This window comes from Chelonoidis abingdonii, chromosome 19 (assembly GCF_003597395.2).
Source record: "Chelonoidis abingdonii isolate Lonesome George chromosome 19, CheloAbing_2.0, whole genome shotgun sequence".
In the NCBI taxonomy this organism is placed as follows: domain Eukaryota; kingdom Metazoa; phylum Chordata; order Testudines; family Testudinidae; genus Chelonoidis; species Chelonoidis abingdonii.
Genome location: NC_133787.1, coordinates 40,721,410 through 40,740,761, shown reverse-complemented (window position 1 = coordinate 40,740,761; position 19,352 = coordinate 40,721,410). Strand labels below are relative to the sequence as shown.

Here is a 19,352-nt window from a genome sequence, read left to right as displayed (position 1 = left end):
TACCTACAGCACCAGGCCTCCGTAGCAGGGATGGAACACGCTTGCTGAGCCACAGGCCAGGGAGACTCATTCAGCTTTATTACAGCAAATACAGAGAAAGTCTTTCACAATTCCAGCCTGGTTCCTCCCCCACCGGTTCCTCACCTGCCCCGGCAGCCTGCTACTGCCACCCACTCTCCCCTGCAAGCTGGACGAGGCCAGGCCACTTCCTGCTCGTGGGCTAGGCTCCTCCCACTACCTGTGGCTGCTAGGTTCCCTCCAGGGTGCCAGAGCCAATCTGCAAGAGAAGCCTGACGGGCAGCTCCCCTACGCGCAGCAGACTCTGCCTAGCAGAGAGCAGCTTTGTGGTGGACCCTAGCAGGGAGCTGTCTACCTGGGCAGGGGCTTTCTGACGGCAAGGCCTTCTAGCAGGAGTTCTCTTCCCTACTGAGAAGCCAGGCAGCAACTGCATGAAACCCACGGATGCTGAGAACAGGCCATCTTAGTGCAGAGCAGAGCGAAAAGTGGAGGTCTTCCAAGAGCCGCCGCTGCTGCAGAGATTTCGTTACAGATGCTGCCCAAGAGCTGCACACATTGAAACAGCCCCTGGAGCGCTGAGCTCCCATGTAAATCCAGCCCTCAGGTGAGCTGTTTCCCTAAGGAGGCCAGTGGGCAGCCCAGGGCGCAGTGAGCAGCGTGGATGGGTTGGGAATTAAATTCACCTAAAAGGGTGTGAGATGGGGGTCATGGAGCTGAAAGAAAAACACTCAGGTTACAAGTAGGCTATGGGTAAACTCCAGCCGTGACCCCCCGCTGGGCTAGCCCCTCTGCCCAGCCACTCAGCAGCCCTGCATTGGACACTTTTCCTGCCCAATCTGCACACACACCCCACCCCCTAGCACCTCTCCTGTAGGCAGCTGGGCCAGCCGATCCCATCCATCCTCCCTGCCCTGCAGCAACCTGCCTGGCTGGGTTGTGAGCTGAGCTCGCAGCTGTGATACTGCAACCCAACTAGGCAGCAGTGGGGAGTAGGGAGGTGGGACCTTAGTTAAGCACTGGGAGCTTCAGGCTGATGAGAGGCCTTGCGCCAGGCACATCACTCACCTCCAGGCTGGCTACAAGCCTCCAAGAGGGGTTGACAGTCAAACTGGCCGGGGGGAGGAAGAGCAATTGATGCTTTTCTCCCCCCACTGGCATCTCAGGCTCTAGGACAATGATTCTCAAACTTTTGTACTGGTGACCCCTTCCACACAGCAAGGCTCTGAGTGCAACCCCACCCTCCCTTATAGATCAAAACGCTTTTTTTATATTTAACACCATTAGAAATGCTGGAAGCAAAGCAGGGGTTGGGGTGGAGGCTGACAGCTCGCGACCCCCAGTTTGAGAACCCCTGCACTAAGAGTCTCATTCCCCCAGCCCTGCATTGTCCCCGTTTTACACAGCTCCAGTGCTCAGTCTAGCACTAGGGAGTTCCTGGCTCCCAGTCCTGTGCTCTGACCACTCTGCTGCACTCCTCACTCAGCCCCTCAATCCTGGGCCCAGCTTCCCACAGATGGAGTTACCCCGGCCCTGGGCAGCCTCACCTGGCCCTCTGGAAGCACAGACCGGGAGGGGCAGGGAGTCTCACACTCCAAGGAGCTGGCTGCAGATCTGAGCACTTTGTGAGGACACAAGCTTTTGTGCTCCAGCCAAGTGATCTGCCAGGCCCTAGGTGGGGATCCTAGGATCCTCTGGGATCCTGCCCACAAACAGCACAGAGAACTGTCCCCTGAGCTCGAGAACAGCCACCACCCTGTTACTGCCAGCACTGCTGGCTATTCTGCCACTCGTCCCCGCAGGCCCATCTGGCTCCCACACGCAGCGAGTGCAGGTGGGGAGCTCCCAGGAGCAGCATCTGGTCACTGCAGTGGTAGCAGAGATGGCCGGGGGATTGCTACTGAGTTTGGCCCAACAGCAGCCAGGGCGTGGGATTAGCTCATTAAGCTAACGCCTGCACAAAGCTCCTCAGCTCCAGTGCTGGAGCTTGGCACTTGGCTACTCCTAGGAGAGGGGAATCAGGCGCAGGACAGGGAAGTACAGGAGCCAAGGGGCTGCGGATTGTCACTCCCCCTTTGGAGGATGTAGCCCTCAGATCTTCCCCTCCCCTTGACTGTTATTCGGCCCCTCTCGCCCCACGTCCACACCTTCAATCCTTTAATGCCAGCAGGGGGGAGGGTGAAGCTACATAGCCCTGAGCTCTGCGGCAGGGCCTGGGACCCAGCTTGCAGCAGGAATGAAGCCTTAGCATACGGTGATCCGGGAATTGATGGGATGGGGAGTTGCAGCACCCAGGAAAGCAAAGAGCCAGGCTCACAGAGGGGCCGTGCAGCAGGCTGGAGAGGTCCCACAGCTATGGAAAAGCAGCCAGCTGGGGAGGACTCCCTTGGACTCCTTGATCCCTGCGTCAGCAGCACTGCAGACAGTGGCTACAGCAGGGGCAGGGCCAGGGCCTAGCTGGAGACAAGGCACCACCGATGTACTGCAGAACCTGGCCGTAGCCGTGCATCCAGATCTGTTTCCTGCTGGCAGTGCTACGTGACAGGCTGGCACCTCAGAGCACAGCTCCAACGTGGGGCCGTTTCAGCGAGGGGGGCCTGGCATGTGGGGCCTAGCCCAGAGGCCTTTGTCCTTCCACACACTGCCTCCTCCCTGCGCAGCGTGTGCAGCAGGTGGATGAGGGTTACACCCTGCCGGCTGGCCCCGTGCTCAGTGTGATCAGGGAATTGCTGTGTGGGCTCGGCCACCCCAGGAAAGTCCCGTTTTGGTGGGTGAAGCTTTTGGATCGTTTTTATTTTTATATAAACAAGACAAAACAAGCAGCATTAATTTAAAAAAATTAAAAAAAAAAAAAGCGGGCAGGAGAGTCGGGGCCCCCGGGGGAGGCAGGGCAGGCCCCTGGGCTGTGCTCAGCTCCTTCCGCAGGTCTGCCAGGGGCCATGCTGCTGTGTGACTCCCAGCTGGGGGCCCACAGACAGGTGGGTTTAGTAGGGAGCTGAACATTAGTGTCCGCCTGGCACCGTCTGCCTGCCAGCACTAGGGCTTTGCAAGCGTACACGCTGCCACTGCCAAGGCATGCCTTGCCCGCCCCGCCCAGCCACCCCTGCACGCCCCACAGCAGAAGCTTTTAACCTTCTTGTCCAAAGTCTTCTGTGAATTTCTTCACCTTTAGGAGGTCCTCTGCATTCACGGTGGGGCGGGTGGTGGCCAGCGACCGCAGCATATCTGACTGCAAACAAGGGGAAAGGGCAACTGAGGCCAAAGTGCAACATCAGAGTCTGCGTCGCTTTTATCTTGATGCCCTCGGAAATCCTACCTGAGTTCTGGTTGTGGGGGAGAATCCCAGGTCTAAACACCCCAGCCCTAGCAAAGGCAGTGGAGCTAGCACCTCTCTGCCCTGAACAACAGGCATCTCCCTACAGGGTCCCCAGGGCAGGTGCATGGAACGGAGGCCTGGGAGCCGGGACTCAGGTTTGATGCTGCTCCTGGTCACTGCCCAGAAGTGCAGGCCACATCATTCTCCAGCCTGTCCCCTGGGATGGCCATGCTTACTGACCTCCCTAGGTGCTCAGGGAGGGCCAGGGGTCACAGGTGGAGAAGGACGCTTTCCTCTTTCAGCAGGCATTAATTCCGAGGAGCCCATGTCTGCTCTCTGGGTTCCCCTGCCCTGCCATCCCCACTCCAGCACATGACACTGCTGCCCTGGCCACTCCGCTGCCTCAGCTCTCAGCAAAATAGAACGGTCAGGGAGAAAGGCCAGGGGCTCTTGCACTCAGAGCTGTGAGCCAAGCATTCCAGATGGGACAGCTGCAGGGAAGCCACAGACAGAAGGAACAAGCAATCGCTCAGGGATGCCCACTGACCCTTTCAGCTACAGTGGTTAACTCTGAAGCCTAATGATGACAAGGTAAATCTTTTACGCTGATCATTTCACCGGGAACACCCAGCTATGCTCAGACAGTGGCTTTGACTGAGATTGTACCTCTTTCCCAGCCCCAGTGGGAAAGTGGGAGGGCAGTGCGAGGCTGCCCACACCAGCAGGGGCTCTGCTGGCATCAGGAGTGTTGCACACTGACTTGTGTCACTGGCCAAGTGACAATCACTCTCATCCCAGCCACCCTCCGGCACAGCATCTGTCCCTAATGAATTACTTACCATGCAGATCACTGGCTCCAGCAGCTTGTCACTAGGCACCTCCATCCAGGTCATCTCGATGGCTCCAGGGTCCCCCGGCGAGCATGGGGTCAGGAGGTCATCTACGGTTATGCTGGGATTGGTTCGAGACGGGCCTCGCACCTGCCACATAAGTGAGAGGAAGTGCATTGAGAGGGAGGATGCCAGGGCTGGCTCCCCAACCGCCCACAGGGGCCTCTCTGACATGGGCCTTCTGGGGCTGGCCTGGGGGACTCAGGAAGGATCCCACCATGAGGGCCAAGGGCACCTGGCACACCCAGGTGGCCATCGAGCCCCCCTCCCTTGCAGAGCAGCGACCCCAGACTCGGATGCCGCAGTCCTTGGGGAGCACCAGGTCCCGCACACCTGCTCTCACCTTCTTGAAGTGTGTGGCCGACTGCACTTTGCGGACAGGCTGCATGAGGGCGTCACGCACGATGACGCTGATGTCAGCTCCCGAGTACCCGTCCGTCTTCCTGGCCAGCTCTTGGATATTGGCCTCTGTCAGGTTGCGTGGTGTGTTCCCCAGGTGCAGCCTGAACATCTGGGCTCGGGCCGCCTCCTCCGGCAACGGGATGTAGATGCGCTTCTCAAACCTAGGCACCGACAGTGGGTAGAGCAGATGAGCAGCTGCCCACGTTCTGCCAGGCGGGTCTGGCAAGCAGTGTGCCGTGCAGATCACTGCAGCACTGACGGGTTCCAGCAAGAGCTGCCAGCTGAGGAGGGAGGGAGGTGTTGGCTGTTGAGTGGGGCTGGGGATCACTGAGGCACTCAGTAATGCTAGTGACAGACCTAAGCCTGCCCTGGGGCAGACCACTCTGTGTTCTCTGGGCCACTCCCTTGGGGACGGGAGGGGGGGGGCAGTGGCTCCTGGGACATTCAGTGTGGCTGCCCTTAGCCAGGCAGAGGAGAGCAGCTCTGGCAGCTGGTTTCCAGTAGCTCTCACTCACCTTCTCCTAATGGCCGAGTCTAAGACCCAGGGGATATTTGTGGCACCGAGGACGAGGGTCCCGTCGTTGTTATTACCAACACCTACCGGGAAGAAGAAACAGTGATCAAGGAGCAGGACTGCCTCCTCGGAGGGGGCCGGAAGAGCACAGGGCCGGATTAACCTTCTGTGGGCCCCAGAGCCTGGACCATGGCCCCAACCCCATGCTCTGCCCTGTCCCCCAAGGCCCCACTCCCACAGGGTGGAGGGGGCAGAGGACAGCAGATGGGGCCACAGGAGGAAGAGGCAAAGTGGGAGTGGGGCTATGGGAGAAAGTGGGCGCCAGGACCCCTTCTGGGTTTACAATGGCACCAGGCCCAGGCTCAGTACTGGCTAGTCAGCCAGCTGCCAATCCAAGACAGACCCTTCACCCAAGTACCCCAAGCACCCTTCAAGGCTGCCCTCAGCAAAGGGAACGAGCAGCCCCTCGTTCTTCACTTCCCATTCTCCACCCGCCTGCCCCAGGGCTGATCTGGCATAATCTGAGCCTGCTGCGGGAGGGTGAGCTCTAGGGGGCTGGAGCTCACTCGCTGCAAGCCCAGGCCCCACCCACCCTGCATCTGCACCAGGAACTCTGTCTTGATCCTGCGGCCAGCCTCGCTCTCGTTCTCATTGCGGGAGCCACACAGAGAGTCCACCTCGTCGATGAAGATGATGGAGGGTTTGTGCTGCCTTGCCAGCTCGAAGAGATTCTTCACCAGCCTGGGGCAGAAAGACACAGGGTCAGCGCTAACAGACAGGCAGCCTCCCCTCCAGCCCTGACCCTGCAACCCACACATGCCCCCTGAGTGGGGGAGCGAGGACCAGCACCCTCGGGCTGCAGGCAGGGAGCTCCCCCGCTGTCACCGCTTAGCTTGTTCTCATTTACCCCACTGCCTCTGGAGTCACCTTCCTCAGGAGACAGGCTAGTGCCTGTGACGAGTGCAGCAGCCACAGTGCGCTCTCCTCTGCCCTGGTGCTGAGCAGCGCAGTCCAGCTGCTAACTTACTTCTCGCTCTCTCCCAGCCACTTTGACATCAGGTCCGAGGACGACACAGAGAAGAACGTGGAGTTGTTGGCCTCAGTTGCCACAGCCTTGGCCAGGTACGACTTCCCCGTGCCAGGGGGCCCAAAGAGCAGAATCCCACGCCAAGGGGTGCGCTTACCTAAGAACACAAGAATGGCCATACTGGGCCAGACCAAAAGTCCATCGAGCCCAGTATCCTGTCCTCTGACTGGCCAATGCCAGGTGCCCCACAGGGAGTGAACCTAACAGGTAATGATCAAGTGATCTCTCTCCTGCTGTCCATCTCCACCCTGACAAACACCACTAGGGACACCATTCCTTACCCAACCTGGCTAATATCCATTAATGAATTTATCCAGTTCTCTTTTAAACCCTGTTATAGTCCTAGCTTTCACAACCTCCTCAGGCAAAGAGTTCCACAGGTTGACTGCGCAGTGTGAAGAAAAACTTCCTTTTATTTGTTTTAAACCTGCTGCCCATTAATTTCATTTGGTGACCCCTAATTCTTCTATTATGGGAACAAGTAAGTAACTTTTCCTTATCCACTTTCTCCACATCACTCATGATTTTATATACCTCTATCATATCCCCCCTTAGTCTCCTCTTTTCCAACCTGAAAGTCCTAGCCTCTTAAATCTCTCCTCATATGGGACCCATTCCAAACCCCTAATAATTTTAGTTGCCCTTTTCTGAATCTTTTCTAGTGCCAGTATATCTTTTTTGAGATGAGGAGACCACATCTGGATGCAGTATGAGAGATGCGGGCGTACCATCAATTCATATAAGGGCAATAATATATTCCCCTTCTTATTCTCTATCCCCTTTTAATGATTCCCAACATCCTGTTTGCTTTTTTGACCATAGCTGCAAACTGCGTGGACATCTTCAGAGAACTATCCACGATGACTCCAAGATCTTTTTCCTGATTAGCTGTAGCTAAATTAGCCCCCATCATATTGTATGTATAGTTGGGGTTATTTTTCCCCCATGTGCATTACTCTACATTTATCCACATTAAATTTCATTTGCCATTTTGTTGCCCAATCACTTAGTTTTGTGAGATCTTTTTGAAGTTCTTCACAGTCTGCTTTGGTCTTAACTATGTTGAACAGTTTAGTATCATCTGCAAACTTTGCCACCTCACTGTTTACCACTTTCTCCAGATCATTTATGAATAAGTTGAATAGAATTGGTCTCAGGACTGGGGGATACCACTAGTTACCCCTCTCCATTCTGAAAATTTACCATTTATTCCCACCCTTTGTCCCCTGTCTTTTAATCAGTTCTCAGTCCACGAAAGGATCTTCCCTCTTATCCCATGACACTTAATTTACAAAGAGCCTTTGGTGAGGGACCTTGTTAAAGGCTTTCTGGAACACAGTACGCACTGAGCAGGGGCAGACCTGGCTTTGAATGGAGGGAATTAGGTACCAGACTCCAGCTGGCCAGCCCTCTGCCCCAGCCCCTTGTAGCACTCTCTTGCCGTCCTGGGGGGGACTGGCCAGTTCCAAGACCAGCGCCCTAGGCGCCGGGACATTTCACCACCCCACGCGCGGGTCTCACGGCTTCGGTGGAGCTGCTGCAGGCATTCCCACAGAGGGTCCGCTGGTCCGCAGCTTTGGTGGAGCTGCCACAGGCCGCGGGACCAGCGGATCGTCCGCAGAAATGCCTGCGGCAGCTCCACCAGAGCCGCAAGACCAGCAGACCCTCCGCAGGCACAACTGCAGCAGCTCCACTGGAGCCGCTTGCCACCCCCCCCCACAAAATGCCGCCCCCCGCATAATGCTGGCACCCTAGGCGACTGCCTAAGTCGCCTAAATGAAAGCACCGGCCCTGGCCAGTTCACATGCACCTCGCTGCTCAGGGCTCTGCTAGGGCTGCTGGCCAAGGAAGTTTCTGGACTCTGCTCAGTACTCAGATCCCAGGACATGGTCTCCACCTGGAACCAGTACCACAATGGCCACAGTCCATCTCGGAGAGAGCAGCAGCCAATCCACCCTGCCCAAGCCTCACCCTAGAGCTACCAGAGCAACCCTCACCTGTGAATAAGTGTGGGAATTTAATGGGTAAAATCACAGCCTCTTTCAGAGCCTCCTTGGCACCCTCCAGGCCAGCCACATCATTCCACCGCACGTTGGGCTTCTCCATCACAATGGCACCTGCAAGAGGAAGGCAGCTCTCCCTAGCGGGACAAGACACGACAGCACTCGGGGCTCACCTGAGCCTCCCTCCAGCCACTGTACCAGCTGTCAAACTCCACCCACCCGGGCCAGGCTGTCATCACGCATGAGGGACGTCTCCTTTTCGGTAGGGCTCATGAGGAGTCTCCAGAGCTGCCCAGCAGCCACAGAGTTAGAGAGGAGGTGGCCCGGCGGCCCCTCATGCTGCTCCAGGAGTGGCTCATATATAGTCTCACTGACCCTGCACCAAGCAGGATGCACCAGACGCTTCCCAAGTCAGGAACTCGACCTTGCAGGGCAATGCCGTGTTCCCAGCCCCCACCTCTTACCCATCAACTGCTCCTGCAGCTTCTTCTTCTCTGGATTCTCGCCCTCGCTGTCACTGTCGCTCCTGTGGAGAGGAGGCAGTGTCATGGCGAGGCCAGCCAAGTCCCAGGTCCTGCTAATGGGGGGAAGTGAGGATCTGGCCTGGCCATGCCAAAAGGGTCAAAGCCTCGCAGTGCTGGCTCTTGCCAGCCCCAGCAGGAGACCCCAACGCGCACTCACAAATTACACAGTGCAGAGAGGGAGAAGTGCTGGTTTGAAACCCACTGCAGGAGTCACTCCCAGGAGAAGAGGGGGCACCCAGGGCCTGCGGCTGGCCTCCCCCATCATTACAGGCATGAGCATGTTTAGGGGTTGCAACGGAGACTGCACACGTACCCCTTGCTGTCATTTGGAGACTCTTTGACAGGCTTCTTGCTTTGTTTGTCTTTGTTGCGTAGATAATCCTTCAGCTTCTCCGCCCGGTCCAAGTACTGCATGCACTTCGCCCGGATGCTCTCCTTCGCCTTGTCACTGTGAGCCTCATCTGTCAGGGCACCCAAGACACAGTGAGCAGCTCGCCACGGCATGGAGTGAGGAGAGCCCTACGGCACCCTCCCTTTTAGGGCCAGCAATGGGGAGAAGAGCCCACTCTGGGGCCATGAGACACCACGTCTCCCTTCACCAGCTCCCACCAGGTGGGCAACTGCAGAGAGACCCCCAGGAGAAGCTGCCCCTAGAGACAGACACAGCACAAACCCACAGCCAGGGAAGCCCCACCCCCCTTTGGATAATCCCACAAGTTCAGGGTTTCTGAGCCCAGTTCTCCAGTCAGTTCATTCCCCAGAGAGCGCATGCACTCATGGGAACTCTCAGCAGGCCACCTGGTTCTGCAACAGGTGCAGGCTGGTCTCTTTGGGGATGTGCTATTCTGGGCGGGCCTGACTCCCAACAGGGTGAAATGGGAAGAAGTATCCTAAGAGGAACAGTGAGGGAAAGACCTGGCACAGGCTGGCTAGGGGAGAGAAGCCAGACTCACATTTGATGGCATGTAGAAAGTACTCCACTGCATGCTGGTACAGCCGCAGCGCCTCCTCATAGTTCTTGGCCTTATCCTCCTCAGTCGCTTTTGTTACCAGGTCGATAGCTTTCTGCAAGGAGAGAACGCACCTCCAGTGACACAGCTGCCCCAGCAACGTCAATGGAAGAGTAAAGAGGTAATCAGTATCAGAGGAGTAGCCGTGTTAGTCTGGATCTGTAAAAGCAGCAGAGAATCCTGTGGCATCTTATAGACTAACAGACGTTTTGGAGCATGAGCTTTCGTGGATGAATACCCACTTCGTCAGATGCATGACATGTGGGTATTCATCCACGAAAGCTCATGCTCCAAAACGTCTGTTAGTCTATAAGGTGACACAGGATTCTCTGCTGCTCTTAAAGAGGTAATGTTTCCCACAGAGGTAACGGGTTTTTGGACACCTCTGAGAAGCAGCAGCTTCACCACAAGCTCCTGGCGTCTACAGTCATTCTCCTCTTTCTCATATGAACCTTCTGCTCACACACAACAGACAAAACTCACAAGCGGTTCCTTCTCGGCTGGACAAAGCCACTGATTCCAGAGAGCAAAAACCAAGGCCAGAACCCAGCTCCATTTGCCAGGCTGGGGCAGCACAAGCAGTCAGCTCCTGTGCCACTGGGACTTTTAACTAATGCCACCACCACAGGGCAAGGGAAGGAGAAACAGATGCACCTGTGGGCCTTGCAGGGAAAGCCCTGTCTACATACAGAAGTCGTAACACCTGTTTAGCGAAAGCAGAACAGCTCCCTAATGGTGGACAGTTACCCTGGCATAAACGTATTTATCCCAGTACAGCCATTCTTGTGCGGGAAGCAGGATGCAAGATAGGGTAACAGGCACCTTCACCTCCCCAGAGGGGTGGTACTGGTACAAGCGTTTTGGTAGAAAAGAAAGAAAGAAACAGCGCAGGTGGGACGACTGTTCCTCTGCAGGGGATGGTGGGGGGCGTGAAACCGTAGCCTCCAGAGCCCTCCTCTCTGAGCCAGACGGACGTGGTGGAAATTGCTGAGGCCCCTGGGCTTGCTGATATGCCCAGGGTGTCCAGAAGCCCCACTGCTGCGGACCATGTTCCTGGTGCCCGTCAGGAAAAGGGCTGGGCTGTCAAGTCACCGCCTTGAGGACTGAACCCTGTGGAGAGGGCCACGGGGGACGGACAGCGAGTAGTGCGAGTCCAGCGCCTGATGGCGCGGCCTCCTCGGTGCTGGGGAGCGGTGCCGTGAGCTTTACCGGTGCCGGGATCTGGACTGGACCTGCACCAGCGCGGGCGGGAGGTCGACTGGGATCTGGACCTTCGGTGCCGTGATTGGCTCCTCGAGTCACGGTGCCGGTAGCGGTGCGGAGCTGGAGCGGTGCTGGGAGTATCGGGACCGACGTGAAGTGACGCGCGAGTACGACGGTGCCCGGGGAGCGGTGCCGGGACTGCGAGCGGCGCCTCGAAACCAGACCTCCTTGGATCGAGACTGCCGTGACTGGTCGGGCCAGGAGCGTGATCGGGCCACGGACGGGATCCGGGGCGGTGCTCGCATCGGGGTTGGTTTGCCCTTGGAATACACCCGCGCTGGCGGTGCCGGGGGTGGGGCAGCCCAGGCTCCGTCAAGCATAAGGTCCCTTGCCGACGAGAATGTCTCGGCGTGGATGGGACATGAGCTCTACCCCAGATCTTGGCGGGGAGCTAAGAGGGATCGGACTTGACGACCGCCGGCCTGGAGTCAACGAAGCCGCTGGCACAGCCAGTGCAGCCGGCGTTGGCATGGGTGCTCTTCTGGGGCTGCTTGCCAGGGTAGAGGATGACGAGGGCTCTTCCCAGGAGCCGGTGCCGGAGAAGGAGTGGTGCCGCTGCGTTTCGCGGAGCCGGAGGGATCCGGTGCCGGAGCCGTGCTCGTGCGAGGGCCGGGTGAAGTGCCGCTTCCATAAGGAGCGTCTGGAGGCGCTGGTCACGCTCCTCTTATTGCGGCCGGAAGGCTTTGCAGATGCAGCACTTCTCCGAGAGTGTGATTCCCCCAGCACTTTAAGCAGGCGTTGTGGGATCGCTGGTGGGCATGGCTTTTATTTACAAGCCGAGCACACTTTGATCCCGGCGAACCAGCGCTCCCGGCGCCGGCGCGGGGGAGGGCTAGAGCCCCCGAACCCGCAACTAACTAACTAGTATTATGTGCAGAAATAACTATACGACAACTATATTATACTAAGTGAACTACAATAACTAACACTAGAACTGTACGATTAACAGAGAAGCTAGGACGTGGGAGTCAGCTGTGCGCCTCCACAGTTCCAACGACCGACACGGCGGTAAAGGAATGTAGGACGGGCGGCGGCGAGGGTATATATCACCCGCCATCGGCGCCACTCTAGGAAGCGACCTGCCGGGCCGCTGGAGGTGCTGGGGTAAAGTCTCCGAGGACGTGCCGCGCGGCGCGCACACCTATGGAGTGGATGTGGCAACACATCTCCAAGAACAGCACCTTCACCTCCCCAGAGGGGTAGGGTGTGCTGGTACAGGCGTTTGGTAGCAAAGAAGAAGAACACGAGCTTGCAGGCCATGCCAAACCCTGGGCGCGGAGCCGGCTGAGCGCTGGCACCCTCGGGCGCTGCGCTGCGCTAACCCGGCCCCTGGCTGCTGGAGGCTGCGGGCCCCGAGCGCAGGTGGCGCCCGGAACGTCTCGCCTCGAAACCTGCTGCCGCAAGTGAGACGCGGCCCAGGTCCCGGCGGGGCTGGCCCAGCTCCCCTGACACGGCCCCGGCCTAGGCCAGCCTGCCGCCCCTGCGTGGCGGGGCCCGGCCAGGGGCATCGCTCACGGCCCCCGCGGCTACGCAGCTGCGTCCGGGGACAGGAGCCCGCGGAGGCCCCCAGCCGGCACTGGGCGAGCCGGGGCCGGGGGACCCTCCGCTGCGGCAACCTGGCAACCGCGGGGAGCGCTCCGGCCTGGCCGGCGCAGGGGCGGCCTGAGGCCGCAAAGCCCGACTAGAACCGGCGCCGCGGGACGCTGGAGCTGGCCGGGGACGCGACGGAACGGAGGGGCGGGGGAGGGACCGGAGCCAGGCCGCGGGGGGGAGGGGACAGGGGGCGGGGCCGGACACTGGGCCAGGACGGGGCGGGGGGAGAGGCGGAGGGGACACAGGAGCCAGGCGGGGGCGGGGGAGGGCGGGGCACGGCGGGCCGGAGACTGGCCAGGGTCGGGGAAAGGCACGGAGCCAGGCGGGGGCGGTGGAGGGACCAGGGCCAGGCGGGGAGGGACCTGGAGCCACGGCCAGGCGGAGGGGAGGGGACCCGGGGGCCGGGCCGGGGCCGGGCCGGGCCGGGACACAGGAGCCAGGCGGGGGGAGGGGACACAGGAGCTCAGCGCGGCCCGGCCCGGCCCCGGGGGGCCGCCCCCGGCCGGGCCCCTGCCGCTACCCCTTTGGAAAGGGGTACGTTGACATTTTCTCGCCACGGCCGCCGAGTCCCCGGCGCTGCGAGCGGCCTGGATCGGCTCCGCGGCGGTACTGAACCGCGCAGCCGCGGGTGGGGAGCGAGGAGGTGGGGGCCCCTGCCGGCCGCGCCGGGGAACTGCAGCGACCGCCGGCAGCGGAGGGGGCCCCGCCCCCACGCGAGTGGGCTCCCGCCGGAGAGTCCGGGCTTTGTTTGGTATAAATGCCGCTCAGCCTCGTCCACCACCCCTGCGACGAGAACCCCCGCGATGGACACAGCCCCCCTTCCCCCGACTCCCGGCTTTAAGTCTCGGGGGACCATCGCCTGCATAGCAAGTTCACACCCCGTTAGCCCTGGGCTGAGCTCAGGGACTTGCATCTGGCTAAAGCCTCCTCCAGGCTGGACCAGAGGATGCTGGAGATGGGGAATGTGCCACTTCCCCGGGACGTTTGTTCCAGCGGCGTGTCAGACATTGAGGCCAAGTTGTGTTTGCATTAGGTTGGCTGGCTTCAGGCAGCAGGTCTGCTACAGCTTCCTCTGCTACGCAGCGCTTCAGGAGACAGCATCTGCTCTGGAGAAGAGTAGCAGAGGGGGAAGCTGTTAGTCTAGAGCTGTAGAAAGCGAGTCCTGTGACACCTTCCCTCAGGACTCTGTCGCCAGGGCCGGTGCAACCATTTAGGCAAACTAGGCGGCCGCCTAGGGCACCTAGTGGTTGGGGGCACCTAAAAGCCCCCTCAGGGAAGGAGGTGGAAGTGAGCTGGGGGGGGGCATGTGGGGAGGGCTGCCCGCAGTAACGGGGGGGGCACGCAGGGGAACAGCTCCCAGCCCCAGCTCACCTCCGCTGAGCACACAGCCCAGCTCTAAGGGCTTGGCTACACTTGCAGCTGTACAGCGCTGGGAGTTACAGCTGTCTTCATACAGCTGTGTAGGGAAAGTGCAGCAGTGTGGCCACACTGACAGCTACCAGCGCTGCAGTGTGGCCATATTTGCAGCGCTGTTGGGAGTCGTGCATTGTGGGCAGCTATCCCACAGAGCACCTCGTCCCATTTTGGCACCGTGGGTTGTGGGAAGGGGACGGAAGGGTGCGGGTCATTCTGCTTCCTATCCCAACGCCCCGTGGTGCATCACTTCACATCCCAGCAGTCACTGTTTTTCCGTCCACTTTTGGTGCCATCGTGAGTCTCCCAATGGTTTCTGTGTAGCATGATTTCTGTGGGAAATGGAGCCCGAGCAACTGAGGACTTTGCTAATGAGTGTCGCCAGCACATCACGTTTGGCAGTTGAGCTATTCCTTCAGCTCCAAAGTGACAGTGAGGAGTCCGATGATGTTATCGAGTAGCCTGATGTGTATGACACTAAAGTGCTTTTGGCATTAACAGAAATGCTCAGCACCATGGAACGCCGCTTTTGGGCTCGGGAAACAAGCACTGAGTGGTGGGATCACATCGTCATGGAAGTCTGGGATGACGAGCAGTGGCTGCAGAACTTTCTGGCAACCGCCTCCCTCTGTCTCTCCTCACAGTCAGCAGCTGCGATGGGCTGCTTCCTCCGCTTGAGAGAGAGCTGCTGCATGCCTCCTGACTCCGAGGCTCCCCACCATCCCTCCTCTTGGTTCCGCTCCCCACTCCCTTTTCCCTGCTTCTGAAACTGTCCATCAGTGGTCCCTCAGTTGAGTGGTCACCCCAACTATCACATCAGGCTCCCTCGTAAAAATGCGGGTCGTGGGCAGCACTGAGCGCAGGTTCTCGCGGTTTTGCAATAGCGACTCCGCACTCTTTACTTTACCCTGCATGCCCTGCCTCCCGTCAATCCGCCCATTCATCATGGCTTGGACTGCGTTAATATCGTTATTCCCTGCATTTTCTGTGACTGCACAGTCCTCCTCCTCAGACACTGAATGAGTATCAACTCCACATTGTCCATGTGGGGGCTATTTAGCACCGAGGCATGTCACTGATTGATTGACTCACACCTGCTGAGCAACAGAAGGAGATTTAAATTCCAAGGGACTTTAAAGGGCTAGATCACCTCTAAGGCCAGGGAACTGATGAGCAGTAGTGGCGACAGCGATCTGGGATACCTCCTATACCATGGAGCCGAAGTACAGACTTTTGGTGCACACTCTCGGAGCAGCGCTTGCCATCGTATACGAGTGCAAGAGCAGAGGTACGGCCAGTGCTGCAGCCAGAGATGATCAGCCTGTATGTGCTCAGTGTGGATTGAGTAAGTTGCAGCGCTGGTGGTGGGTTACGCCCGCAACTTACTCTGTTCCCACTTGCAGCACAGCCACGCGCGCAACCCTGCATGCAGCCTGCTTGTACACCTGTACTGCTTGGTTCCTTTCTTCATGCCAAATAGTCTGCCAGCTGTTAACAGAATCGCGCATGCCCTTTTGACAACCCATGAGCCAGCGCTTATTCTGGAAGCTCACGGTCCTCATAGCTTTTAAGGTTTTATGTAATTTAACTTGGTAATCTGTAAAGCTGTTCATGCAATGAATCGTGATGCTCGGAGCCACAACTGTGTCCAAGCTCTCCGCAGTAATGTTGAGGTACCAGAATTTACCAAGCAGTACGTACCTAGCCTCACTGGCCTCATTTTTGTTCTGGTGCAGCAGGACCCCGTTCCCAATGCCTGTGTAAGATATGGGGAAATGTTCAACTCCTGGCATGCCATTCTTTTCCGTACATAGGGAAAAGGTCCGGAATGTCTGAAGAGACTCTAACTCTCCTCTCAGTCCACATCCGATATGCAAACTCTGAGTTTGACGGGTATGTATGTAAAATGCTAGAAAATGGCACATGTGGTTCTCGTCCGCAGTGAAGTTGTTACAGGAATTTCATGATGAAAGATAGCCATGAAGAGCATCCATATTATCTCTTGGAACAGAGAGAAGATGAGGAGTATTTTGTCTGAGCTGTCTTCTATCGCGATAGAAGCAGGAAGTGTCTTAATATGGGCCTGTCAGCTGGATGAGACAATCATGTGGCGTAATTAACTGAGGAAATGGTGTTACGAAACTTAACACAAGCTGTGTCGAGTTTAAAGCTATGTCACTTCTAGTCAGTCAATTTACTTCCACTCGTTTCAGACACCATCTTGCGTACCTCAGGTTAATACTCGGCTAAAATCTGAGCTTTGGTTTCTTCCTCAATAAATATTTCTGTCCTGTGGACTAATTCCGAAACTGAACAGAATGGCAGGCAGGCTTCACTGTAATGAAGAGTGCCGAGGTTTCTAAGAATTTTTGTACCTTTCTTTAACTGACACCAGCCAAAGCTGCAGGGGCTCAGCCCTGCGAAAATTTAAGCACTGGTTGGCAGTAAAACCAGCTATATCTTTCTCTTAAAGGAGGCTAGAGCCTGCTTCACATTAGGATATTAGCCAATAAGAAAATAGATGTGAAACAGTAAGCAAATGTTCAAGTTTCGCGATCTGTGCATCCACTCCTGGTGATGTCATGTGTTGGGATCCACATGGACAGAGCTCTGAAGCACCCGATGATGCTGTAATGCAAAGTAATGTTCTCTCAGCCAGCCCACACTGCTTTTGCCTTTATGCGCCAGGATTTTGTGCTACTGATAAGTTACTTAGTGTCTGCTGCTGATCACAGCATCTGGCCTGCAAACAGGACATAAAACATTTTTTTGTTTTAGGTATGCCTTTCATGTTCTGAATTGGGGGAATCACAGGCTAGTTTATGTTTTAAAATAATTGCCAGTGACATCGTTTCTCTGCCGAAGAAATTAAAAAAAAATCCATGGCCATTACATATGTGTCGTGGTGCTACCATTTTCCTCTTTCACATTCTGCCTGTCTGGGATCACAATGATAGGGATCTCATAAGTGTAGCAGATGTAGTTACAATTTGAGTCAATAGAGCATTCGAAGACCCAGGTTACCTAAAGCACGACACCGATGTATAACTGCCCAGGTCACCCTGCATAATAAATTGCTATCAACGCACTACAAGTAAACTTTTTTTACCTTGCAAACTCTATGCTGGTTTGATACGGATATATAAGGCACACGACTTTAACATCCCTTATAAAAACAAAACACATTGCAGTCAATTCTGTTTTTGATTTTGTAGTTAACTATACATAAATTCTCCTTTTTTTGATGTTTTAATCTCAGCTTTTGGAACTTCAGGTTACCAAATCAATAATACCAATGGTGAAAAGAGCGAGTTATGTGTATTTTACAATCACGTAAAGCCTTGTGTGTACTCTAATATATGGCATAGCAACCTTTTGCCCTTGCAGTTGCTAGTTACTGATATATAGTATTACTTACATGAAAATGTAACTAGGCAGTGTAACCTTTATAATGAAATGGCCATAAAGGCTTTTATTGCTTTAGATTTTAATTTTTGGGTTGTTCTCTGGGAAGATGTTTTGTAGGGTACGGAGATTGCGATTTAATTTGCCTTCCAGATGGGAACATTGCCCCTGTCCTCCTGCTAACAAGCAAAGCAGAAACCCAAGCAGTGAGTGTGCAGCACGCCTGGAGGCTGGCAGCCCAGGGACGAACACCTGATCACTGAAGCAGACTCTCTCTTTTCCTGCCACACCGGATTGTGTTGGAGGGTGAGGGCTTGCGCAGATCCCCCAGATGAGAAGAATGGATTGTAGGTGTTGCCTTGTTCATTGAATTCATGAGGCGTTCACCATTGGCTACCAGGGCTGCTGCAGAGCTCAATAGAACTTCCCTGGCATCAGTTACACAGAGCGTTTCTTCACCCATGAAGGGCAAGCGTGTGTGTTGGGGTTTTTGTTAAAGCTAAATTACACACATGATTAGAGAGACCTGACCTACTAAGGCGTGCCTGGCAGAACTAAACTTAAAGCAGCCCGATAAGCATCTTTGTTCTGTGAATGTCTCGGGCGGCAGAATCTCTCACCGCGAAAGCACTATTCCAAAAGTTTTAGGTTTAGAATGGAACTGTTACTACTCTGAAGCTGGTGGTTACAGACATGTCACATGGGACGAAGCAGGCCCACCCCTGAATAGGCGGTCAGGTCTAGCTATGTAACAAGAAAGGTAAGCCAGCTTTGTCCATCTTAGACATGTGTTTAAAGCTCCAGGCGAGTGTGAAGATGTGTGCTTCTAGGGGCAATGCCTAAAGATGGGGATAACAGGTCATTTGAGGGGCTCTGATAAGGAAGATGGCATGCAGGTACAATCGCTTTAGAAATAGTAGTGCAAGCCGGATTCTTGTATCACAAGGGGCAGTAACTTCTCCCCCACACTCGCCACTACAAGTTCGCCAAGGAAAACATGGCAGAGTACCTTCCTAGAAACCATGTCAGTGCAAGAGTCTTCCGTGCATATCAAACTCTTGACCCCTCCCCCAGCTAATCTGCCCACCTCCAGAGCTAACTAGCCCCTCACTGGGAGCCCCCCAGCAGCGCTACCCCCCACTGTGAAGCTAACCCCTCCCCCAGCATACGCCTAGGAGACTTCCTGCTTCCTCCGCACAGCTAACCTCATGGTAGCAACGCCGCAGCTACCTCGGCTCTGCTGCTCCATGAGACCACTGGCCGCTGCTCTCTGCTCCTCCTCACTGCCCAGCGTGCTGATTGCAGTGAGGACTTAGGTATGTACACTGGACATGGTGCAGGTGATGGAGTTACACTGCTAGTGTGGGAAGCGCTGAGTGTGCCACATGACAGCTACCAGTGCGGCAGTGTGGCATTTGCAGTGCTTTGGGAGTGTGCATGGGGCAGCTATCCCAGCGTCAAGTGGTCATGTGTTTCACACGGGTGGGGTGGAGTGCGGGGAGCGTGGAGGAATCAGAGAGTGGATTTTGAGCTGACACGTTCTCAGTCCTGCTTTGCAAGTTTCTAAAGACTGGAAACACTACACACTTCAATCATTTGAAAAGTTTTGAACCTATCCTCACACCTCGACTATCCATAATGCAAATTATTGCACTCCTAATGCCTCAGACACATAAGCAGACTGTGTAATACGACCCCCTCCTTTCTCTCAAGCAAACAGTGTGAAATGAAAAAGCACATAGCTGGCCTCCTGCTTCTGGAGCAAAGAGGCGGTTTTGTTTTTTAATAAGTAGGTCGGAAGCTCGTTCAGCATTCTTCGGATGTTGTGAAGGATTATTGGGATACTCTTATATCTGGAGGCAATAATGTTTGGTGCAACTTGATGAGCAGATGCTGCATCACCAGCGTGATCGTTAC

At 56.0% G+C, this 19,352-nt stretch overlaps 1 protein-coding gene across 1 annotated transcript; it reads right to left on the bottom strand.

The window, feature by feature from the left end:
* Window positions 1-56: 56 nt before the first annotated feature.
* Window positions 57-13,265, bottom strand: VPS4A (vacuolar protein sorting 4 homolog A). The gene is made up of 11 exons (XM_075073811.1): window positions 13,138-13,265; window positions 9,705-9,816; window positions 9,065-9,212; window positions 8,692-8,753; window positions 8,222-8,341; window positions 6,165-6,321; window positions 5,730-5,878; window positions 5,139-5,220; window positions 4,565-4,784; window positions 4,171-4,311; window positions 57-3,244 (listed from the first exon to the last, which is right to left on the bottom strand). Exons 3-11 carry the CDS (start codon window positions 9,163-9,165, stop codon window positions 3,143-3,145), a joined length of 1,134 nt encoding a protein of 377 aa, XP_074929912.1. The 5' UTR covers window positions 9,166-9,212; window positions 9,705-9,816; window positions 13,138-13,265; the 3' UTR covers window positions 57-3,142.
* Window positions 13,266-19,352: the final 6,087 nt, after the last annotated feature.

What these genes read in the sequence shown, in the direction of transcription:
- VPS4A (XM_075073811.1), bottom strand. Translation starts at nt 9,165, where the DNA reads ATGCAGTACTTGGACCGGGCGGAGAAGCTGAAGGATTATCTACGCAAC. An exon ending in TCTCCAAATGACAGCAAGGG is followed by an intron (nt 8,754 to 9,064) that starts GTACGTGTGCAG and finishes TCCTCTCCACAG; the next exon opens with GAGCGACAGTGACAGCGAGG. An exon ending in GTTCCTGGTGCAGATGCAGG is followed by an intron (nt 5,221 to 5,729) that starts GTGGGTGGGGCC and finishes TCTTCCCGGTAG; the next exon opens with GTGTTGGTAATAACAACGAC.